The sequence below is a fragment of the Callorhinchus milii genome, unplaced genomic scaffold, assembly GCF_018977255.1.
Source record: "Callorhinchus milii isolate IMCB2004 unplaced genomic scaffold, IMCB_Cmil_1.0 Scaffold16, whole genome shotgun sequence".
NCBI lineage: Eukaryota > Metazoa > Chordata > Chondrichthyes > Chimaeriformes > Callorhinchidae > Callorhinchus > Callorhinchus milii.
In genome coordinates, this window is record NW_024704757.1 from 15,648,948 (window position 1) to 15,670,649 (window position 21,702).

Sequence of the window (21,702 nt, forward strand, 5' to 3'; positions counted from 1 at the left end):
GGAGGCCCAATTACTCACCTGTGTTCCTCCTCCACACCCCCACACTGCCCCCACCATCACCCCCCTCCCCCCACCCCTAACTCCTATATACTTTATTGACATGGTTTGAATGGCTTATCGAGAATCAGAACCAGAATTTAAGTCCATTCACTGCTGATAGAAAGAGCGAAACTCTGTCACTCTCTCCCTCAATCCCACCCGCCCCCTCGCCTTCTCCTTCCCCAGCATTAAATCCCGCCTAAGGACCTTCCTTTTTGATCGTGCTTACAGTCACCTCACCCCCCCCACCCCCCAGCCACTGTTAAGCTCTCCAAGACGCTACCCCGTGTGAAGGGCGCAAAATAAATGCAAGTTGTTGTTGCTTTACAGCGTTACAGCATCGAACACAGCACAAGTGTGGTGCCAATAACAAGAGCCACGTACCTGGTCATCCACTTTGTGTGCAATGATAATGGCTCCTTCATCAAGCTCCGGTTCGTTGATGGGGCGGATGCGAAGAGCCACCTAAACACACGACAATCAAAGTACATTCGTATCTTACAATTCACCGCTAGAACAACACAATAATAATAATAATAATAATCCTTGCATTTGATGTAGCGTCTTTTCACGTGGTCGAAACATCTCAAAGCTCTTCACAGACTACACTGTAAAGTGAATTGACTGCATATATTTTGTGGGCGAAACACGGCTGCCAATTGCGCACAGCGGTGTCCCACAAACAGTCACGGATTGAGTGAGCACGTTTTTCTTTTTTTACAAGGGCTGCACATGATGAAGATCTAGCTTCCTCCAGGGGAAGGGAATGCTGTGGGGTGGGGGAGGAGAAAAAGAGAGATGGGTCTTGCCTAAGGTTATTTTTAAACGTATATTGCAGGGTTATTGAAATGAATATTCTGTAATTCTAGTTCTGCTGACAGCGGCAAGAGATCCTCACAATGAGGAGGGAACTCAGTTCTAATAACAGGAGAAACATTGCAATTAGCAAACCCTCCAGCAGCTCGGATGGAGAACCATTATCACTGGACTTATTCAGCGCTGAGCACAGTAATTACAGGCCGACTCCAAGATGACAGAATCAGGATATGGGGGAACGGCAGGCCAATGGGAATGAACAGCCGAGCTCCTTCTGTGCTCTCAATGTCTCTGGTTCTATTATAGAATCATCGCAGCACAGAAGGAAACCTTTGGCTCATCGTGTCCATGCTGTTGTTGACTTTAATGGAGGGGAGATATCTACTCTAATCTAATTGCCCTACTCTAGCCCTACACCCTTCAATCAGGGCGAAACCTCAGGCAGATTTCCTTACTCCACACACACGCCTCTGATTACCCAGCAGTAAGTAGTAACCGGATTGTTAGTCGATCGGCAGATCACTTTTCCCAGGGTAATAATCGCTTTAAAAAAATATATGGTCAGTCAATGCACGGCTATTTGTGGGACACTGCTGTGTGCAATTGGATGCCACGTTTTGCCCACAAAATATACAACTAATTTCATTTAATTTACAGTATATTCTGTGAAGCGCTTTGAGACATCTCAAAGAAGTGATAAGGCGCTGTATCAAATGCAAGGATTATTATTGTTGTTTACCTACTCTTTCTCCATACCCCTGCAAATTATTCTTTGCACAGATATCTACTACAATTCCCCCTTGAAATCTAATATTGAAATCTTCAATATGTATTCGACTAAAAGATAAACGATTATATTTTCCACAAAATCTTAACTTACCTTCACTTTTGGATAATCAATCACACTGTACATTTCTGAGCGTGAGATTTCTTTTTATATTCAAGCGCATGTTTTTTTTTAAACACTCCCTCAAAAAAAAGGTCAGCACTTTAAACGCTTCACAGATCTGGATCTGACAATGTGACATCATCATCATTATGAGGGCATAGAATTGGAGCAGGTGAGCATCGGTTTCCAACGCACACTCTGGGCTCCCCCCAAACCTTGGCTCTTGCCAAACTGCGCCTAATACTCTCCGGAATTAAGTAAGCAGGAGGCGTGCCTCCAGGGAGGGAGAGAGAGAGAGAGAGAGGGTGCGCATTCCATTCCAACAATCTATCTCTGGGATTTCCATGTGTAGGTCGGATGAGTGGAAATCTCATCTTGGTTTGGAGACTCCTAAGGCAGGGTGATGGGTTTCCGCATGTGTCAAGACAGCTGGCCTCCTAATGCCAAGGTGCAATGCATTGGCGATCCAATACATTGGTACTCTAACGCAAGGCATCACCAATGCTATGATTATAATAACTTCACATTATTAAACCAGCTCAGGTCTCACTGCAATATCCAATTCAGCTCAATCAGGTGACGTCACAATCCCCACTCAGTCAAAGCCTTAACATTCTGCTGTAACATTTACTTTCTTTTGTTACAATGAACGCCTGCGAAGCTCTTTGAGACATTGATGTTACTGGTACGACAAATGCAAGGCTTATTTCCTTTGTGATAGGAATGTTAAAAAATTAGGAAGGCGGGGAGACTGTCAGGAACAAACCAGGTCGATTTCTGCTAGAAAATAACAGCTGGGGATACAGTATTTAGTTTGGGACATGACATGTCAAGCGACTGCCAGGGATGGTGGAAGGCAAACTAGATGGACCTCGGACTTCTTTCGCTTAGCAATTTCATATGTTCCTATGAGTGCTTGTGATCGTACAGTCCATCAGGGCCAAAAATAACCAAGCATTAATATCACCCAAGGAAGTCAGATTGAACCCTCAGCAATGTTGAGGGGAAAAGAGTCCAGTGTCTCTCACACTGTCATGCCAGAGTTCTCCAGGGTACAGAACTCCAAACTCATTTTCAAGAATGCATTAAACAATAAAAACAGACACCAAGGAGTGCATTCAAGGACGTAATCTAATCTCAGGATTCAGGTATCATTACCCACTCGGTTATAATGCGACACCGACAGCTCTCAGTTGGATTCCAGCCTTTTCCAAGCCACTCTCTCTTGTCTCAACACTTTATTTTTAGAATAAAGCACAGCATGTCATAAAACTCAAGCTTTGCAGGAAGCTTTACCCACCCGGATAGAAACCTTTTGTTAAAAATGACGCAGGCGGGCGAGAAAGTGAGAGCAGTGGAACCATTAGAAAGCCTCAGCATGTAAGCAAACTGCACCTGTAACGCAATACACAAGAGGTGACTGCTGCACGAATGGCAAATAACCATAAGTGCTTGTTCTCACTTGCAGCAATGGCCATGTGGGTAAGAACGCAGGCAAGAGGTGGGCTCTGGTGTATTGGATTCCGTATTGGTCTGTCCTATTTACCTCATGTGTAACTTTACAAAACAATTGTACACTAATAATAAGTAATAATAATCCTTGCGTTTGATACAGCACTCCACAGACTGTTTATTCTGTAGCCCATTTGCACGCAGCAATGACCCACAAACAAGCAGTGAAGTGAACGACTAATTTTAACTGGGGGGATTGGTGGCCAGGATCTTGGGAGAAGCTGTTTCACGGAAAGACTACATCGTAGGCAAGGATTGTGATTATTGTTATTAGCCCCACGGGACCTTTCACGTCCACCTGAAAAAATACTTTTCGGGGGAACAGTATTCTTCATCTCAATTTGACATGGAGATTCAATCAATTCGACTGATTGCACATTCAATCTGAAGGTGCAGCACAAAATAGATGACGGTTGCAGTAGGTCACTGCCCGCTCACCCAAAGGGAAACAGAGCAAACACTCCAAAATAGCATGGAGCATCTGCCTGCATTATTCATGCAGGACCAGCTGGCGTCATTGGTAATACCATGGTCTGAGCAGCTCACCTTCCACACAGCATTCAATTATCAGCACCTGGAACCACTCGTACAACCACCGATCGATTCCCTTCCTAACCCGAGCGAGGCTCACCCAGCTCTTTTTAAAGTATTAACTATGATATATTAAACTGTTATTAATGTCGGTGTTTATTCCACACACAGGAGTGGGGCAGGGGGAGTGAGAGAGAGAGAGAGAGAGAGGGAGAGAAGCAAGGAGAGAGGAAGAAAATAATAATACTACTACTAATCCTTGCATTTGATATAGCGCCTTATCACATCATGGAGACTTCGTAAAACGCTTCACAGAATAATACTGTAAAGTGGAGTGACTGTATTTTGTGGGCAAAAGGTGGCAGCCAGTTGCGTCCAGCAGAAGAGAAAGGAAAGAAGGGTAAAATAACTATGTTTTAATTTCAAACCTTGCTTGAGGTGTGTTAATTTTTTTCCCGCACAGACGGAAACCCTGTAATAACACAAACAATTCCTCAAAAGCTCTGAGTCGTCTGGAAGTCCTGAACAGGCGCTGTATCAAATGCAAGGATTATATTTTGTTTTTTTTTAAAAAACATTTATTATCCACTTTACAGACTCCGAAGAAGTAGTAATGAGTCAGACTGACTTGGGCAGTGAATTTTTGGCACACAAAAAGTTTTGAGGTGGAAGACATCAAAGCCCACTTTCCTTTCCTTCACCCCCACCCCAAACCCCACCACCTTTCCAGCCCCACGTTATGTACAAGGTGTGACCATTTATCTTCGATCACATTCAGGCTCAGGAGGGAACAGCAACTCACCGTGAGCTGGTGATACATCTTCGCCTCTCCTCCCATCTCCTTCATGTCTGGGAAGCGACGTTTGGTCACTCTTTGCAGTCGATTTGCTCCATTTCTTGTTCCAATTCCAGTCTCTCTCCCTCTCTCTCCTCCAACGCTGCTTTAAACATCAAACCAACACCAGGTTTTGGCCCAACTCCACACACACACACACACACACACAAGGCACTGGTCTGGATGTTTAAAGCCCAGGTGTCGGCGTTTGCAGAGAGTCCCTCCAGCAAACGCCACAGATAAACCTCCCAGAAAAGGCGTCACTCTCTCTCTCTCTCTCTCTCCCAGTGAGATCCACAGCCAATGCACTGTCCATCTGCCAAAGGGTTGACCATGATCGTGGAGCGATTCAAACACCATCAAGACAGGAGGGCGAAATATTCCCCCCTTTGAATGCTGATAAGTCAAACCATAGCAATAGCAGCCTAGGAAACCTTTCATCAATGTTTGCAATAAATAAGGAACAACACCGAGACCAGGGCTCCTGCATCAGCAGAGAAGAAATACTGCTCCACAGCCTTCCTGATGGCCATCGCAGAAAGTTCAAACACGACTCAAAACAGTAATGTAACCCATTTACCTTTTCCTCCGCTCTTTTAAGATGACTTGAAAAGAACACCCACTCCATACTCTGTAGTACTTATTACATTCTTCACCAAATGATTCTCTTAATTCTGTCTTCAGTTTATACTGACTACAATCTATCTGGTCTTATCATTACTTACCTCTCTGGTGAGGTATATATTTAATATATATATATATGTTCTATATATTTACCCGCGCTGTAAAATTAAAATCTGAATTGTCTTCTCTTTTCTTGGTTGAGTTTTCAACCAAGTTAGACTTATTTCGCCCACAAAACACAGTCAGTTCACTTTACAGTATATTCTTGTGAAGCGCTTTTAAGACATCTCGGAGATGTGATAAGGCGCTATATCAAACACAATTATTATTATCACTACTATATAATAGATAATGACAATCCTAGCATTTGATATAGCGCCTTAATATGCCTTTGAGATGTCTCAAAACGCTTCATAGAATATAAAGTGAAAATTGACCGTTTGTTTTGGGAGAGAAACCCGGCAGCCAATTGCGCCCAGCGGTGTCCCATAAACAGTCCTGGATTGAGTGGCCATTGGTTTTAAATGTTGAAGGTATTACCCCCAGAAAAGCGATCTGCTAATCGATTAACAATACTATTCAGTTCACTCATATTCTTTAGGATCTTGAACACAAGAGGATCCTTTATTGGAGTCAACAGCCCAAGCCCTGGTGACCTTTCATCATGATCGAGATGGCCAGTTCCAGCTATCAATCTAGTTGACACTTTGCAAATGTAGAAGAATCATTTGCTTTCCTCAAAGGAATAGACTATGACTGACAAGAGGGTATTATGGCTGCAATTAACCTTTGCTGCACTGAGTTCACTAATCAAGAGTTAATAGACTCAAGGATGAGAAGTTTCAGTTGTGGTAGACACAGGCACTCATTTCTATTATGTAATAGCTGAATTCTACCAAGTGATAATTTTAACTTTTCCAGCAATCATTTTATTGGGATAAATTTCTCATTCGATACTCATTATGTTGGGGACAGACTTGAAAGCTCCTTTATGACTATTATTCACTCACGAAATACATAGTCAATTCACTTTACAATATTTGGGGAGGACAAGTTTGCAGGGCTACGGGGAGAGCGGGGGAGTGGGATTGATTTGGAAGCTCTTTTTCAAAGATCTGGGACAGACACGATGGGCCGAATGGCCTCCTTCCTGTTGTATAATTCTATGATTCTATATGTCTCAGCAATGTAAAGATACTGACTGTATCAAACGCAAGAATTGTTTTATTATTCAATACACGGTGAACACAATATTTTTAATTAAAAAAATGCATGTTTCAGACAGTCTCCCTCCAGGGCAAACCCTTACCTGACTTTAGATGGCTTATTGCCGTGCTTTTATATTCACGGTATTTACTCATTTGAAGGGGGAAAAATGTGACTTTTTTTTTCTGGAATTGAAATGTAATCGATACAAATCTAGTCCAGCGACATCTTGCTTCAAATTCCGTTTTGAAGGCAAATTGTGTGCTGAAGCTCTCTCTTCTCACTCAGCTGGTAGCACTTGTATCTTCAGGTCAGAAGGTTGTGGTTTCAAGTCACACTGGGACTTTGAGCTCAGTTTGGGTTGACAGGCCAACGTGGTACTTTGGACATGCTGCGTTGCTAGAGGCTGCTGTCCTTTGAAATGAGGCATTCAGCTGAGGTCCTGTCTACTTGGTCATTAAAGATCCCTTGGCAACAGTTCCCCCGAGAGAAAAAAAAATGGTCATTCACTTCACTTCATGGCTGTTCATAGCGCATTGCTGCATCCAAATTGGCTGTCGCATCTACCTTCAAATACACAGTCGCGACACTGAAACCCTTTCGTAACTGACAAGGCTCCATGTCAAATGCAAGACAATTTTTTTTATATCATCTTATTCAGAATATGCTCTGCAGTATTTATGCAACTTACAAGATAGCATCATTACAATTGCAGAAAGGCAGGCACGAAAATTGTTTTAATTCTACAAATCGAACGATACAATGTGCAACATGCAAAAAATATTTGTAAAAAGTTACGTTTTCTTCAACAACAGTATTTAAAATTCTGTTTTAATTAATGAGTCAATGAATCATTATAAAACAAAACTGTAACTCCAATGTGATGAAATGAAATGATAGATTTTGCCACCGCTGTGTCTCTGATGGTAAATAATTGGATAAAAGCTCAAGTCTCCCAAGTTAAGACCTAATTTAATCGCTTTTGTCCTCAACGTCTAACTGATTTTCTAAACTAGTATGACAAAATTGTGTTGAATACAGCGCTTGTTGGATATTCAGCTCCAGTCTATACAGTGGAATCGGTGTATGGCCACAGTTGAAAATAGAGATCTACTTTAATCCAAACAAAACATTGGATTTGATGCACCAAGTAGAGAGGTGGAGCGCAAGACAACCCTTGAAACAACCATTTGCTCCCCTATAATCGGCAACAATAGCTCTGACAATACACTTTGAATTAACATTAGGTATCCTTTCCCCAGTCTCAAGCATCATAAACGTGTCCTTCAGATAGACATTAAACCAAAGTCCCGTCTGCCTGTTCAGATCCCATGGCACTGTTCAAAAAGAGAAGTTTCTCCCTCTTGGTGTCCTGGCCAATAATCACCCAAATAAAATGTCATTAATTTCACGGCTGTTTGTGGGACATTGCTGTGTGCAATTGTGCTGCTGTGTTTGCCTAGGAATACAGTCACTCCATTTCAGTATATCCTGTGAAGCGCTTTGAGACGTCTTTCCAACATAAGACACTACAGCAAATGAAAGGATTATATTATTTGCAAAAGTCAACACACAAACAACACAAGCAATGTTACTATGCTTTATTTTATCCCATTACACATCAAATATAATCTGAATGGAGGAGGATAGAGTCCACTGTAGTGCCGCCAAAGCACACTAAAATATGTATTAACCTTTATTGTACGTTCAATATTCCTCCATACAAAATGCTTTCTCACTTTACCACAGCTGTAAAAATAGCCCACTGCTACAGAAAACACGTTTGAGTGCCTTGTTAATAACATACTTACACAAATCACTGTTACTCTACAGCCACTGGTGCCAATAGCAGAGTAAAACTGCAGAGCGGTTGCTACTTAGTGAAGTGTATTTATTCCCAATCTTATTCCCAAACACAGCAGTGTGTTTCAAGATTACCACTGCTGAAACGGATACAGTAAAAGGCACTGTGATGATCCTTTCGAGGAGTGGGCACATTCGCTTTTCGAGACGCAGTGTAAAAGTTCCAGACGATGTAAAGAGAAATCAGCTTCAATTGAGAGTACGTACGGTGGTGGCTCTGGACACAAGTAAAGAAGTTATGTGAATGCTTGAAATTTGAGACAAAGAATTAGATCATTTATTTATTAACTTTGTTCTGGATATTGTAAACATTGTAGAATTCTAAATTAATACTCAGTAGATTGCCTTCAACATCCAATCTACACTACCGTAGAAACCATACAGTGGTAATGTGGGAACTGTAGAGGTCAAATCTAATACCAAGATCTATCTTTCCCAGACTGCTGTAAACTACACAAATAGAAATCATTTGAATTGGTGAGTTACATTTACTGTCTGATAATATGCCACGTAGCAACAAGAGACAGTATGTTTGAACTGTGCCTGTCATCTCAGAATCCAATTGCTCTACTTCCTATTTTGGGATAATCCATGAACGAGGGAAGAAATTGTTCACAACGCTTTTACAGATTATTAATCTACAAAAAAGACAGCAAGGATCAAGAGCACCATAACAAACTGAACAAAGGTCCTTTTTATAGCTACTCTGGGTGTTGATTTTCAAGACAATTTGCTATCCACCTCCTAAAATAACATACGAGAAGGGGAATACAACTGAGTATGTCTTCAGTCCTCATAATATGCAGTACAATGAAGTTGTGACTGACAGATTGTTAATTACATGCACAATCCCTGTCTAACCCAGCAGAAATGGAGTAAGAATTTTTTTTAATGATATATTGGAACATGCAACTTTTTAAATGTTTTGCTTTTAAGTGTTTTAAAGGTACAATTTATTAAAACACAGACAAGGTTGTGATATATAGTCAATTCACTTTACAGTATATTCTGTTAAGCCCTTTGAGACATCTCAAAGACGCGATAAGCACTATATCAAATGCAAGTATTATTATATTACCTGTATCTTATGGGACTACTCCTGATCTCCAAGTGGGATGATTTCTTCTGTGACAAAAAACTCAATTGTCTCTTCCTCCCAATCGTCAACATTACTATCCAGCTCATCGGTGTCGACACCTGTTAAGGAACAACGTTTAAGAGACTGCGAGAGGAACCTTTATTCTGTAGCTTAGAGCAGTACCTACTGGGTAAATAGAGTATTACCACAATGAAGCCCAGAGCTGATCCGGATTAGTAAACTACACTTGAATCAATTGCTCACGGCAACATTACCTCCTCGGAGTTCCAGACGGAGGGGTTTCTGTTCTGCATAAGTCTCCATCGTCCTCTCACGGTATTTGTGAAATTCTTCCAGCATCTTGCGGCGTTTATCGACCAATTCCTTAAAACACAAAAACAGCCACGAATAAGAGACCGGTCCCACAACACCGCCCACCAGAGCATTGACTGGTGATTTTGAAGGGAAATGAGTGCAGGCAGATTGTTTTGAGATTCGTGGTAGTGCGGTGGGAGAGAATGGACTACAGATGAACAATTTCAGTTATTGTATTTAATTGATATGTTCTATATTCTCATATGAGGTATTGCCTTTAAGAAACTACATTCACGCATAGAAGACAATTTCTAGATTATGGAAAGAAAATGCCGCTGAAATATTCCTTAAAGATGGGATGTAACCTCTGAATGTTTCCTGGAAACGTCTTTTAAGTGAGATTTTAGAATTAAGATTGGATACACTTTGCATTCCTCAAATGCAAACATTTTGGGGAAAAAATTATTAGTTCCCAGTGATTTGATGAACACATGGCTATAAACATTTAATAACATTACAGCCGGGCTTGCACAATTGTAGTTAAGTAGCTTTAGAAGCCAAAAACAAGCCGAACTTCAAAGCACCATAACCAGTCTCCTTTAATCTTCAGAACACGTGTAAACTGTACATCTCTTGTTTTTTCTTAAGTCTAAAACTTGTCGTATCGACTACTCACCTTGGAGGCCTTGGACTGACTGAGCCGATCTTTCTGTTCAAAGATTTTGGAATACTTCTTGTAATCCTTCTTGATTTGCTGCAACAAAACATTTTTTATATTAACACAACACAAAGCCACAAGTAAACCTCTATATGAGGCTGTAGTTTGATACGTTAAACAGTTAAATTTCAATAAAGACAAATTTTGTCAGGTGGACACTGCTAAGCAAGATGTACTGTGATCTATTGTAGAACATTGTTTTGATATCAAGGACCTGTTCATAAGTATCTTTACCCACTGGCACTTTTGTCATTACTGTGTAACTATTCTCGTATAAATAAACAAACAGCAATCTTATAATAACATAACTATCAAATTGATATTTTGTTACTCCAACTACTGGTGGATACAAACCTTAAGCTGATCCTGAGAGAGCAGAGTTGAAGGTCTGGGCCTCCAAAGCAGTTGGCAGAAACGATCCTTGGCATTCTTCTGTAACAGACGTCCTTGGAAGGTCCACATCCAATAAGCATTGTCCATCTAACACAAAACAGACACAAACTTAGCCAAATCCTTAGAGGTTGGGCCTTTTACGTCATAGTCTCAGCTGCGTTCCCTGTGGCAAAGACCCTCACCACAACAACGGCTTCAAATAATAATAATAATTTGGCCACTTGATCCACGACTGTTTGTGGGACGCTGCTGTGCGCAATTGGCTGCCGTGTTGCGCCCACAAAATATACAGTCAATTCACTTTACTGCATATTCTGTGAAGCGCTTTGAGATGTCTCGAAGACATAATAAGGAGCTTTGTCAAATGCAAGGATTATGATTCAGAAACCAAGATTGCTGACGTGGGAAACAGAAGCTCACAGAGGTGGAAAGCTAACATTGGGACTGAAACACATTGTGGGCCTCAGTAAAGATAGCAAAATGTGTCCTGAAAGTGTATTGCTGAATTGAGAAGAAACACTTGGCTTCCACGTGCCAATGTGGTGTGCATCATACCATCTGGAGCAGCCAGAACTGCCAAGCCACTCAAGTCTCCACCTAGTGAAGATCTGGGCTCTCTCTTCAGCATCAAATCATTTATCGAGTAGCTACTCCGTCAGATAATTTACCTTGTGACTCCACCATGACACGGAGGTAACTATGTATCGTCCTGTTGGGTCCCATTCGACATCGGAAGCCGTGTAATGCTCAGCTACGTTCATCAGGGTGCAGTCTGACGTGTCGTAGAATGCCAAAGCACCATTCATACTGCAGATTAAGAAAGGTTTATTCAGAATTAGGTCAAGCAGGAGTGACTAAAAATGGAGACTGTATACAAAGGACCAGTGGCAATAAATGTAATATAGAATTTGCAAATTGTATATCTTATGGTTAATTATATAATCAGATTGCATATAGAAATGAGACAGACACAGCAACCCACGGTGGCCTTTAGACATGCAATAAAATCTCTCCCCACGTCTATAACAAGCTCCATTTTCACAACTGAGAACATTAATCACAGACCAGGGTAATTAGATCACCCGTCCCCCACCAATCTTTTTAATAAATTTGATCCAATCAATGAAAAGTTAATATATCAGAAGCTACATTCTTAACAGTTCTGAATCTTTGACACTATTTCATCTTAAAACCTTTACGACACTCACCTTCTAAGCCCGGCCAGTACCACAAATTGCCCTTGCGGACTCCAGAAGATGCTGTTTGCCTGCTGCTTGTCATACATTTCTAAGTTTGTTAAAAAACAAAGCAAGTTATAACTTTACACCCCAAACAGCAGTGCGATTTTCAATCCTCTGTAACGTGACACATTATTATCAGTCACGATAAAAAAATGAGTGTATTTAGGCAGTGTTGCACAACACAGTCTTGAAGAAATGGTGTTTGCCTTCACCGTAGCATCACTTAGACTTGGTGGTTAGAAATTAAAACCAGCAACATTGTAGGTGTAATGGTTAAGAAAAGACTGAAGACGGACATTTGTAGCACAGGAAGCCAGTTGGCTTTCTGCATGCTCACTCAATCATTCCCAGCTATAGAATAATTTGGAATTTTAAGGACACCAACTATATATATATTTATATATATATATATATAAAAAATATAATTCCCCGCCCCATTTAGCCATTTTCTCCCAGTTGACTTCAATATGTACCAACTGTGAGACAAAAATCCATGAACAGTTAACTGTCCACCTCAAGTTGTATTGTGGGATTCACTTACTGATGAGCTCAATCTTGCCGTTGTTCTTGACGTGGTAGAAGGACACAGATATCCTGGGCGTCTCTCCGTGAAGCACCGCAAATTTACTACCATTCGGCTCCCAAGCAAAAGCAATAATACCCTCTATAATGTACATTAAAAAAAACACACACCGCATTACAATTTCAGATGAAAGCAAATTGAAACAAACATTGTGGAACTTCCAAAGCCAAAAGGCAGTCAGTCAAGTTTTTTTAAATGGTAATATTGAAATCTAGGTAAACCTCAATCTCTAAGGCCTATCCACACGGAAATCCTGGCTTGACTTACTTCTTCCATCATTCTTTCAGTCAGCTCTCGCCCCTCCCACCCCCCCCCCCCCCCCAGCCAGAGGTGTGACACACTTTGAGTCATGTTCCCCATTTGAAAAGGACTATAAAAATACAAATTGTATAGACTGGAAAAGAGACACTGCCTTAATATTTTACACAGAGTGCTTCTGCAGCTAAGTTATTTCTGTAAGGACATCTTGTTTCGTTTGAAGGTGCTGCATGCAGAATGGAATATTTTATCACACTGCCATCACTTATAGTCATCAAAAGGAAGTACAGCTGCTGCCATATGGTAAGGCAGAACAAACTGTACATCACGTAACAATTCACATAAATCTAATTTTAGGAAACCACCCACTTCAATGCTAAAGGCAATGTTGTTTTCTTTATTAATTCACCTTATCCAGTTAAACATTTTTTATTTTTTTTATCAAAAATGAAGCAAGAACTCCTAGAGTTTTTTTTAATACTTACACCTGAATGAACAGTAAATTAGCTTCAGGTATTATAACTAGTAAATTTTAATAAAGGATTGTAAAGCCTCGTCAGAAGAGCAAACTCCAATAAAAGCGCTGAAAATTAGTAGGAAAGCAACCAAATATAGAACAACATACAAGTATGAGATCACTAAATACCCATGGAAACAGTGTGGAAAATTTACAATTTTAATTACAATCTGTGAGACGACCAAATATTAGTTTTGGCACAGCCTACCTTTCATTTCTACCACATCCACTGGAACCTGCTTTTCTCTCATTCTGAAGATCTCAAAATTAGTTACAAGACCCTGGAGAGTGAAAGTTAATAACGTTACATAGGCAATTGGCATTCTCGGAGGTCTAAATTGAAAATCTTTAAATACGATAAAAGTTCAAAACAAACGAGAACTTCATTTAAGTCAATCGACACATATGATGCATATGAGGTATCAGCTCAGATAAGTGGTTTAAATGTCACACGTTTGTTTTCTGTACAAGAGTCCAATTCAGCTGTAAGGCACCATAAGTATTTATTTTAAAAAATGAAATTTAAAATGTATTTCAATTAACAAGCCACAGAAAAATATGTTCAGTATTTGCCATCTCAGCTTATTTTTAAGTCAGTGATGATGATTTATTGCACCAATTAGCACGTACCGGTGTACCCTTCAGAGTCCTGTCTACTTTCACGCACAAGTAATCTCCGTTTTTCTGCCAGTGCAATTTGCAGTCCACCACGTTGAAAAGATTGCGGACTCTCATCTCTTGCCGTGTTGGAAATTGCATCAGAGTGACTCTCGCGGGAATATCTTTATCCTCGGGTACCCAGAATGCAATAACGTTATCACCTGGAGACCACGAGAAATCCCTGGGTGGTGGGGTGGGGGGGTGAAAAACTATCAGAAACAACTTGTTCAATTTGAAATTTACAGCGACTTAGTGCCTTGGAGCATCCCATGCACTGGCAATTTGCACAGAAAACGCAGTCTTGCAAAATACAATTACACTTACAAATGCGCAGAGCAAAACGTTGGCTGCAGATGTACAGATCACTTGTTTTATAATGAAGTGCAATATAACTGTGTTGCACTGGTCAATAAAGTACTTTAACTTAGTATGAACATCCTCACCTTATTCCACTGATCTTCAAGCTCTTCTTATCCAACAGTCCCATTGACTGGAGATAAAAAATAAGATGGCGGAGGTCTCAATTACAAAAACAAGCATTTGTGTACTGCCCTTCACGTAGCATAACGCCAGAGCATTCACTAGCTCAAACTGTATTAGAGCCTTGGAGCATCCCATGCACTGGCAATTTGCACAGAAAACGCAGTCTTGCAAAATACAATTACACTTACTAATGCACAGAGCAAAAAGTTGGCTGCAGATGTACAGATCACTCGTTTTATAATGAAGTTCACTCATGATTGCCACAATTTATATTTTTAATTAAAAAGTTTAAAACAATCTGTCCAAACCAAATGTTATTATCTGGGAACAAAATAAAGGTGCAGAAATAATAAATAAGCACAGAGAGGGTGAAAAGTACACATCTAGATCAGGCATAATACTGCCTTAGATTTGTTTGGCTTTTCGTCGAGTTCTCAAAAGAACGCCAGGCCAATAGTAACAAATACTCACCGGAGCTTCATAAATACTGAGCATATCTTGGGTCATTCGAGCAAAAAACTTCCCATCATGGCTCCACCTGTTAGGGAAAAGAGAATGAGTAAAAATTACATTCTGGTCAATATAGTCATAGCCAAAAAAACGAAAACCTCTCCAGCACAAGAGTGGTGTGCTATTGCTCCTTCTTTTAGATCAAACGTACTTGAATATAGGCCAATGTGCTGAATTTTCACAATGAAACCCTCGCTTCTTCTGGCCTGTGAGGATGTCCCAAATGATGATGGCCTGGGGGTCGTCCTTTGTGTCCAATAAAGGGCTGAAGCTTACCATGTATCTGTAGAGTTAAACAAGGGGAAGTTAAACAAATGGTCAGTGTCTATAATATAATCATCATCAACTACATTTAATAAACACGTATCGATTGATCTGGGTGGCCCCCAAATAAACCAAGTACCTTTCACATGGAGAGAAATCGATCAGCTGGACACCCTGGTGGCTGAAACGCTGGATCTGCTTGAACTTCTCCCCACCCCAGAGAGCAATACCTCGCTGATGGAACGTTGCCAAGTAGGTTCCTCTGGGAGACCAGCGAACGTAGGTCTCTGTCCAACGCTACCACAAAAAAGAACACAAGACATTCAAAATGTAAAAATCTTTGATTGAATGGCGTTATTCACCCCCCAAAAAATATAGTCAATTCACTGTACAGTATATTCTGTGAAGCGCTTTGAGACGTCGCGAAGACATGTTAAGGCGCTATATAAAATCCAAGTATTATTATTATTAATGATTGAATCAAGGAGCAAGATGACCAGATATACTTCCACTCCCTAATTTTAAATATATTAACATAACTAAAATCTAATTTTAGCTAATAACAAATTTAATGCATTTTCTACTGATGACAATGTCCCCATCATGTTTAAAGATTCAAAAAAAAGTATTGCCTAGGAATGCAGGTCAGAAGTCAATCATGGTACAAGCAACTGAAAGTTGTACATGGAAATTCCCTCTTCAACACAAGATGTGCAGTCCATTCACCATCATCGTTAGTACATGGAGAATAAGCCATTAATTTCCATGACAAGGACAAATTTAGCACACAAGGTTACAAGTCATATAGAGTAGTATGAGGAATGATGAAGACATCTAATAATGTAAAACATCTAATTATAACAGCAATCCTTTGAAGCACTTTGGGACGTCTTCCTGATTTGAAAGGCGTAAGACCAATCACAATTGGCTTAGCAAATCGAAAAAGTGCATTTTCAACCCAATTACGAAATTTTATTCTCTAATCCTCAGCCTGGAGGATGAAGATAACACAGCAGTCAAGATCCATTCAGTACTTACTGCTCTCTCTTCAATAGTGACGGGTTCCTTCACATCATTCCACAGGATTGCCGTTCTATCTCCAGACTCATAAATAATGCTGCACTGATCTCTGCAATCCGGATCCTCCAACCAATAACGAAGATTCCCCTGAAACAAGCACGAGTTTTAAATACAACGATTTAACTGCAAACACCATTAAGTGGGTTGAGGTTCTAATAAATATTTTCTTTAAACAATTCCACCTCAGTTTGTAAAAAGAAATGAACTTGTCTGCCAGTTGGAATTACATGCTACACAGAAAAAGATCTGATTATTAATATAAAATCTCTGCTCAATGTAATACAGTATCTTTCCTTGCTATTTTCTTGGAATTCCTCCAAATCACTGAGATGTGGCACTATTTCAGTGGTTGAAACACATCGTACACAAATCGAGTAAAGGTCCAAAGCTTCATAGCCACAAAGCAGCAGGGATTACAATAAATATCTTCAAAAAGCAATGCTGTTTTTCATCCATTCCAAAATTTCCATAGCACAAAATTGTCAATAACAAAATACACTGTGATAAGTTCTCTCATATCCCCTCATACATACTCCATCATTACAAGTGGGAAGCATAACTTACAAAATCTTTAAATGGTTGTTTCTCAGGTTTCTCCCACTCTTCACTGATGGTCACATACCTAACATGAAAAAACAAAGTCAAAATAAACTTTTAGTGAAAAATGGCTAGTAACACTTTGAACTAGCATTGACCAACTTAACTTCAGAAATGCCTACGAACTTAGAGTAGATGTTATCAGCTAGTAAAATAAAAAGGGAACATTTTCAAGTGACAAGATGAGGGAAATCATGTTGTTAAAAAGTAATCACAACACCACACATCAGGACTACTACAGTAAAGACACATTGCCAAGACACATTGACCCGCTTCCTCCGTTCCCAAACAAGACACCTTTATTATTATTATTATTAAGATAAGCATACTTATGACTCAGTGCCTCCATAAATACATGAAGTGTACATATTTACCAAAACATCAAGAATCAATATGACAAGTGCAATACATTCTCCTCTCAGCATCAGGTCCATCATGACAACACAAATGATTTAGGCTAACAGATTAATATAAAGTCTACATATACATTATAATCTCCCTTCAAACAAAAATAAAACATTTAATAATGTGATACCTACTTATCAAAGTCAGTAAAAAGGTTTACATGGAAAGTGTGTTGTTTATCCAATTTATATCCATCTGCATTTTTCACAGCATCCAGAGCACAAGCTGGTGAATTGTATTCCAGGAAAATATACCTAAAATAGAGAAAAAAAGGTGGTTGGATACAGCCTACGTTGGAAATTGAAGTTCCAGAGTAATAAATTTTTTTGAAATTGAAGTTCCAGAGTAATAAAAAATTGGATTTAGGAGTTATAAGTAAGTCCAAATAGATGGTAAATGGTCATCTCAGTACCACAGTACATAAATTCTAACATAACACTTTTTATTTTGGGTCAGTCTGCTATCTTGACACACAAGGAAACCCATCGCCACTCTTACAATGGGATTCAAACCAAGCAGAGTTCTATGCATGTAATCCATGGGGATTCTAATACATATTAACATAGTATTGTGCCTCACAACAATTCAAACTAATTTTAATCAGAAGCAGTTATATTGACAAATTTGCAGGAACTAAGCTATATATTACAGAAGCTCCTGTTTCAGAATTCTCAGTAGTTGATAGAAATTTTTCAGTGTCACTGAACCTGTCAATTTTGATTAGTATTAGTAAGAAAAACCTTACGTGACTACTGCACAATTACATACTACCACACTGACAAACCAAAAGGCAAGGAAGGGCACACATCTCGATTAACTTGGGAAACACAAAGGACAAAATGATCTTCTGACAATATGGTTATTGTTTTGCGTGTTACAGGTCTGAAACACTTTTAAAATAATTTTTTCCAACCAACTCATCTCCCAAGACATTCACATAACAACACAACATAGTTGGAGAAACAAAGAAGGAAGCTTTAAAAATTAAATCTACCCATACCCTTTAGTTTTTCCATCTGCTTCAGGATAAAATTCATTTGTGATCTTTCCAAATTTAGAAAAGATCTTCTGGATGACATTGCGGAGTTTCTCTACTCGATCTGGTCCAACCTCTGGAACATTGTCCACAACAATAACAGAATCAATTCCATCTGCTTCCAGAGGTTGATCCTTTAAAATATCACCCAACAGTTCTATGAAAACAAAAGNAAAAAATATTACTAATGTCACCAAATACAGTAGAATTTTCCTGCTGTGCAAGAAGGTGGCGCAATGCAATAAGCTTCAATACACCGTAAATAGTCACAGATCAATTATTACCTTAGTTCACCAAAACAGGAATCTTCATCTTGGTGGGGCCAAGATGAAATTCCATATAGGTGTCAACCCAGACAGTCAGACACAGACAAATGTAATAAGTAAACAAATGTAATAAGTAAACAAGTTAATAAGTAAACTTATTAGTAATAGCACATAACCTAGAAAGTGGGTGTGAACCACATATGTATTACCAGTTCACTCACATCAAAAATGAAAGCCTTTGTTCAATTAAACAAAACTTTAAAATTAGCAGTAAGTAGGAACCCGTTTGCTAGTCAATTGACGGATAGCTTTTCCAGGGGATAATAATCCCTTCCAAAAAAATAATAAAAATAAATTGAATCCACAATTGTTTGTGGGACACTATCGGCTGCTGCATTTCACCCACAAAATATACAGTCAATTGATTTTACAGTATATCCTGTGAAGCGCTTTGAGAAGTCTCGAAGACGTGATAAGGTGCTATATCAAATGCAAGGAATATTATTATTATCCTCGCCCAACTCCACTAGTTTCCCATCACACAGAGGATTCAAGATCCTAGTCCTCACCTTCAAAGCCCTTCTTGGCGTTGCTCCCCGCTACCTCTACGACCTCCCAACCCCCTACCAACCTGCCCGTTCCTTCCGCTCAGCGGACTCCAGCCTCTTCACGTCCCCCACCTCGTCCTCCACACCAGTATCGGCCTTTGGCTATTCTGCCCCCCCCCCCCCCCCTCCCTGGAATTCCATCCTGCAGTCCCTCCAACTTGCCCCTTTCCCTTGCCTCCTTCAAGACCTATCAAAAGACCCTCCTCTTCGACCATACCTTTGGTAAACCTCCTTCCCCTCTCCTCCCTTACCCCTCCAACCCCAGCTCAGGTCTGAAATGCTGTACTCTGTCCAGCGCCTTGGGACGTCCTCCCACTTTACAAATGTAATCTTGTTGTTGAATCATTGCAGGCTTCTTTTACTTTACTAGTTATCTTCTTGGAGACATTTCAAAGGCAGGGAGATCCTTTTAACCACTCCTCAGGTTATTTTTGAGATGCTACTCATTTTATTTTGACCTCAAATGATTGAAGAGTTGCATGAACCCACCAGGATCAAATCCAGAGCTTTTTGTTCTTCAGTCATAACCCAATTAATAATAATAATTAATTAATTGAGATATTAGGGTAACAGATGGTAATGATACATAGTACAAAGGTAAGAAAATCATAATACACATTAGCATCGACACCCTTTAAATGGACAGTAATGCCAGGAAGTTGACAGATGATTTAGGGAGGGGAGAAAAAATAATCTATGTGCAAATTAATATGTTGCAAATACAGTGAACTCCTGATAACTCAACTTAATATCCCGGCCACATGCATACATATGTTTAAGTTGCCACTCCAGATAACTTGTCACTGAGCCCTTTATCCTTGGAGTGACAAGTTATCAGGAGTTTACTGCATGTGAGTGAGATAAAACATTTTTACTCATGTGTGAACTGTAGAGTACGTTTTCTGAAGTGCCTCACTTACATTGACATCTACAATCAGACCTCAGCTATCAGATCTTGCTACTAAATACAAGGGACCCCCCCCACACACCCCCCACCCTTCTCTCCTCCCATATTAGAATTGCAGGATACACAACTCCATTCATTCCAGCTGTAAAGAAAGGCCGTGCAATACCACCAGTGTGTTACGAAGCCTCCAAAGGATGACCCCCCCCCCCTCCCCACCCTGTTTAAAATTAATGAAAACGTCCAAGACACAAGGAACCATCTTCTACACACTTTCTTGTTTAACCCCTTCTGTGCGATTTGTCAGGAAAATGCCATTTTCCTTCCCCCGTGAATAAGTCAGGAGTTTGAACTACAACTAAAAACGCCCTCCTTTCATTCCCTCCCCCCCCACACCCCCCCAAACATTTTCTACGCTTTCTAGAATACAGTAATATTCGAGACGTCTCTGAGCGCATCACCGGACACACTAAAGTGAACTGACAGTTGTATTTTTTTTTGGGGGGGGGGGGGGGGAAGCGGCGGCGAAATATAACATAACGTGCAACGATGCAACGTTGACACGCAGGAGCGGTCCTGGTCTGATCGCGATTTCGCGTCTTCTTCTAAAAAAATATTATTTTTTTCCAAAAAAAAAGAGGAAGATCCCGATCCACTCCGCTCACGCGCCGCGTTAAGAAGCCGACGTGGTGTGTCAGAAGAAAAGGAAGCGCGGGGGGGGGGGGGGGGAGAGAAAATAAAATAAAATATCCAGTCGGTCGGTCGGTCGGTCCGCAGTTAAGGGCCCGGGGTGCGGGTCAGGGCCTGCACTGCACTTTAGGCCTCAGGCTTCCATCACTCCCTGAACGCACATGGGATGGACCCGGCGCCACAGTCACGGCCACACACTCACTCACTCACTCACACGCGCGCGCGCGAGTCGGTCAGTCAGTCAGTCAGTCGGCGCCATTCTCTTTTCTTTACCCTCATCGGAGATGTCGTCCACAAACTCCTCGGGATCGCTGAAGCCTTCCTCCGGCTCTTCGAACTCCACGACCTCCCCCTCCTGCTCTTCGGCTTCGGCTTCAGCTTCAGCCCCGTCCTCGGCTTCGGCCCCGTCCTCGGCTTCGGCCCCGTCCTCGGCTCCGTTCTCGGCTTCGGCCCCGTCCTCGGCTCCGTTCTCGGCTTCGGCCCCGTCCTCGGCCCCGTCCTCGGCCTCGGCTTCGACCTCGACCTCGGCCTCAGGTTCCGGGGTCTCGCCGTCGTTCGTCTCCCTCATCGCCCTTTGCCTTTCCCCCAACCTCCCCCTCTCTCTCTCTCACTCACTCCGCCCTCTGCTCTCCCTCACCTCACGCTCTATCGCTCGGCGCCAAAAGAAAGCGGACGCCAAGCGGCGCTCGAGCTCCGGCCGCCACCAACGGTCGTCCGGCCTCAACCAACTCCCCCGCCTCTCGGTCGAAAAAAGGGGGGGAGGGGAGTGAAAGGAAGTGCC

At 41.0% G+C, this 21,702-nt stretch overlaps 2 protein-coding genes across 2 annotated transcripts in view; both read right to left on the bottom strand.

The window, feature by feature from the left end:
* The window catches only part of si:dkey-26i13.8 (kinesin-like protein KIF19), a 28,587-nt gene extending 23,953 nt beyond the window's left edge, over positions 1-4,634 (bottom strand). The window contains exons 1-2 of the mRNA XM_042341180.1: positions 4,590-4,634; positions 424-504 (exon numbers count right to left, since the gene is read on the bottom strand). Coding sequence (XP_042197114.1) covers positions 424-504; positions 4,590-4,634 — 126 coding nt within the window. The remainder of the gene's footprint in view (positions 1-423; positions 505-4,589) is intronic.
* A 3,404-nt stretch (positions 4,635-8,038) lies between these two features.
* Positions 8,039-21,579, bottom strand: eif3ba (eukaryotic translation initiation factor 3, subunit Ba). The gene is made up of 19 exons (XM_007906077.2): positions 21,195-21,579; positions 18,418-18,610; positions 17,552-17,671; positions 16,980-17,037; positions 16,374-16,502; positions 15,475-15,632; positions 15,223-15,354; positions 15,033-15,099; positions 14,522-14,568; positions 14,049-14,259; positions 13,627-13,699; positions 12,602-12,724; positions 12,028-12,106; positions 11,488-11,626; positions 10,781-10,906; positions 10,385-10,462; positions 9,669-9,777; positions 9,394-9,512; positions 8,039-8,532 (listed from the first exon to the last, which is right to left on the bottom strand). Exons 1-18 carry the CDS (start codon positions 21,487-21,489, stop codon positions 9,409-9,411), a joined length of 2,241 nt encoding a protein of 746 aa, XP_007904268.2. The 5' UTR covers positions 21,490-21,579; the 3' UTR covers positions 8,039-8,532; positions 9,394-9,408.
* Positions 21,580-21,702: the final 123 nt, after the last annotated feature.